The sequence below is a fragment of the Sinocyclocheilus anshuiensis genome, unplaced genomic scaffold (genome assembly GCF_001515605.1).
Source record: "Sinocyclocheilus anshuiensis isolate Anshui unplaced genomic scaffold, SAMN03320099.WGS_v1.1 C32794889, whole genome shotgun sequence".
NCBI classification, from domain to species: domain Eukaryota; kingdom Metazoa; phylum Chordata; class Actinopteri; order Cypriniformes; family Cyprinidae; genus Sinocyclocheilus; species Sinocyclocheilus anshuiensis.
Genome location: NW_015620098.1, coordinates 295 through 1,476, shown reverse-complemented (window position 1 = coordinate 1,476; position 1,182 = coordinate 295). Strand labels below are relative to the sequence as shown.

At 53.0% G+C, this 1,182-nt stretch overlaps 1 protein-coding gene across 1 annotated transcript; it reads right to left on the bottom strand.

Moving 5' to 3' along the window:
• Positions 1-3: 3 nt before the first annotated feature.
• LOC107683002 (early growth response protein 2b-like) lies at positions 4-947 on the bottom strand (the record flags this gene model as incomplete). Its single annotated transcript, XM_016479092.1, has 1 exon — positions 4-947. A coding segment is annotated over one exon (944 nt), but the record flags the coding sequence as incomplete, so codon positions are not given.
• Positions 948-1,182: the final 235 nt, after the last annotated feature.

Below are 1,182 nucleotides of genomic sequence, written 5' to 3'. Positions count from 1 at the left end.
TCTCTGGTGGATTTTTGTGTGCCTCCTTCGCTCGTCGCTCCTGGCAAACTTTCTGCCGCAGAAGTCACAGGAGAAGGGCTTCTCTCCAGTGTGAGTGCGTATGTGCGTCGTGAGGTGGTCGCTGCGGCTGAAGCTGTGCATGCAGATGCGGCACTGGAACGGCCTGTGGCCGGTGTGGATGCGCAGGTGGCGCGTCAGCTCATCCGAGCGCGAAAACCTCCGGTCGCATCCCTCCGCCGGACAGGGGTACGGCCGCTCGTGGACCGGCGTCTTGCACGGTCGGTTCGGGTATTTCCGTGGCCGCAGAATCGGCCTGAGTGGGACGCTTTGCGGATTGGTGCAATCCACAGGCGGCCTCGGCCCGTCAACAGGACACGCCAGAGTGAAATTTCTAATGGTGTTCAAGGGAGTCAGAGGTGGGGGGACTCTGATAGACTCCAAAGCGCACGAAAATGGCTTGATGTCCTGAAACACAGCCATGTTGTCCCTTTGGCTGTTGCTGGTCTGATAAAACCCCCCATAGTCTGGAAAGATAGAGAAAAGCGTCCCGTCTATAGATGGCTTTGGGGTTGAGTAGGATGGAGTTGCGTAAGTTATGGGGCACGTGGTGGTCGATAGGTAAGCCGAGGGGTCCTGGTAACCATCGGCACTACAGGTGTAAGGGGGCGGGCCTGTGTACATATGCTCCATGTTGGCAAGGGTTTGAGCTATTTTGGAGCAGTCTGGGTCTGACGGGGAGCCCGTGGAGAATGATCCCGGGGAAGGTGGCCTATCTTGCACTCCTGCGCTGACAAAGTTGATTATTCCCTCCTGATTCCAGCTTCCATGCGCGTCGATGGAAATTTTCCCTGTGTAGGCGACAGTCGCGCTGTGTGGAGAAAACTTGCTCGGGTCTGTCAGTTCAAGGTCCCGTTTTTCCACGCCGAAGCTATCGGTGCTCAAGCCACCTGTAGGAGTAAAAACAAGACGTTTCTTTAGAGCAATACCCTCTTATTGCGTGTTTCCATCAAATCACGTATTCGGCACGTGGTGTCTAGGAATATTCAGTAAGCTATTTGTTTTCTAAAGATAGTATGTAGGTGGCAAAATATAGGCCTATGCGGGTATCTCTTGATATTCTGGTTGGACCAAATAGATCGCAGTAAAATAGTCTATTTTTAGTCTCTAATACTGAATTTCCTT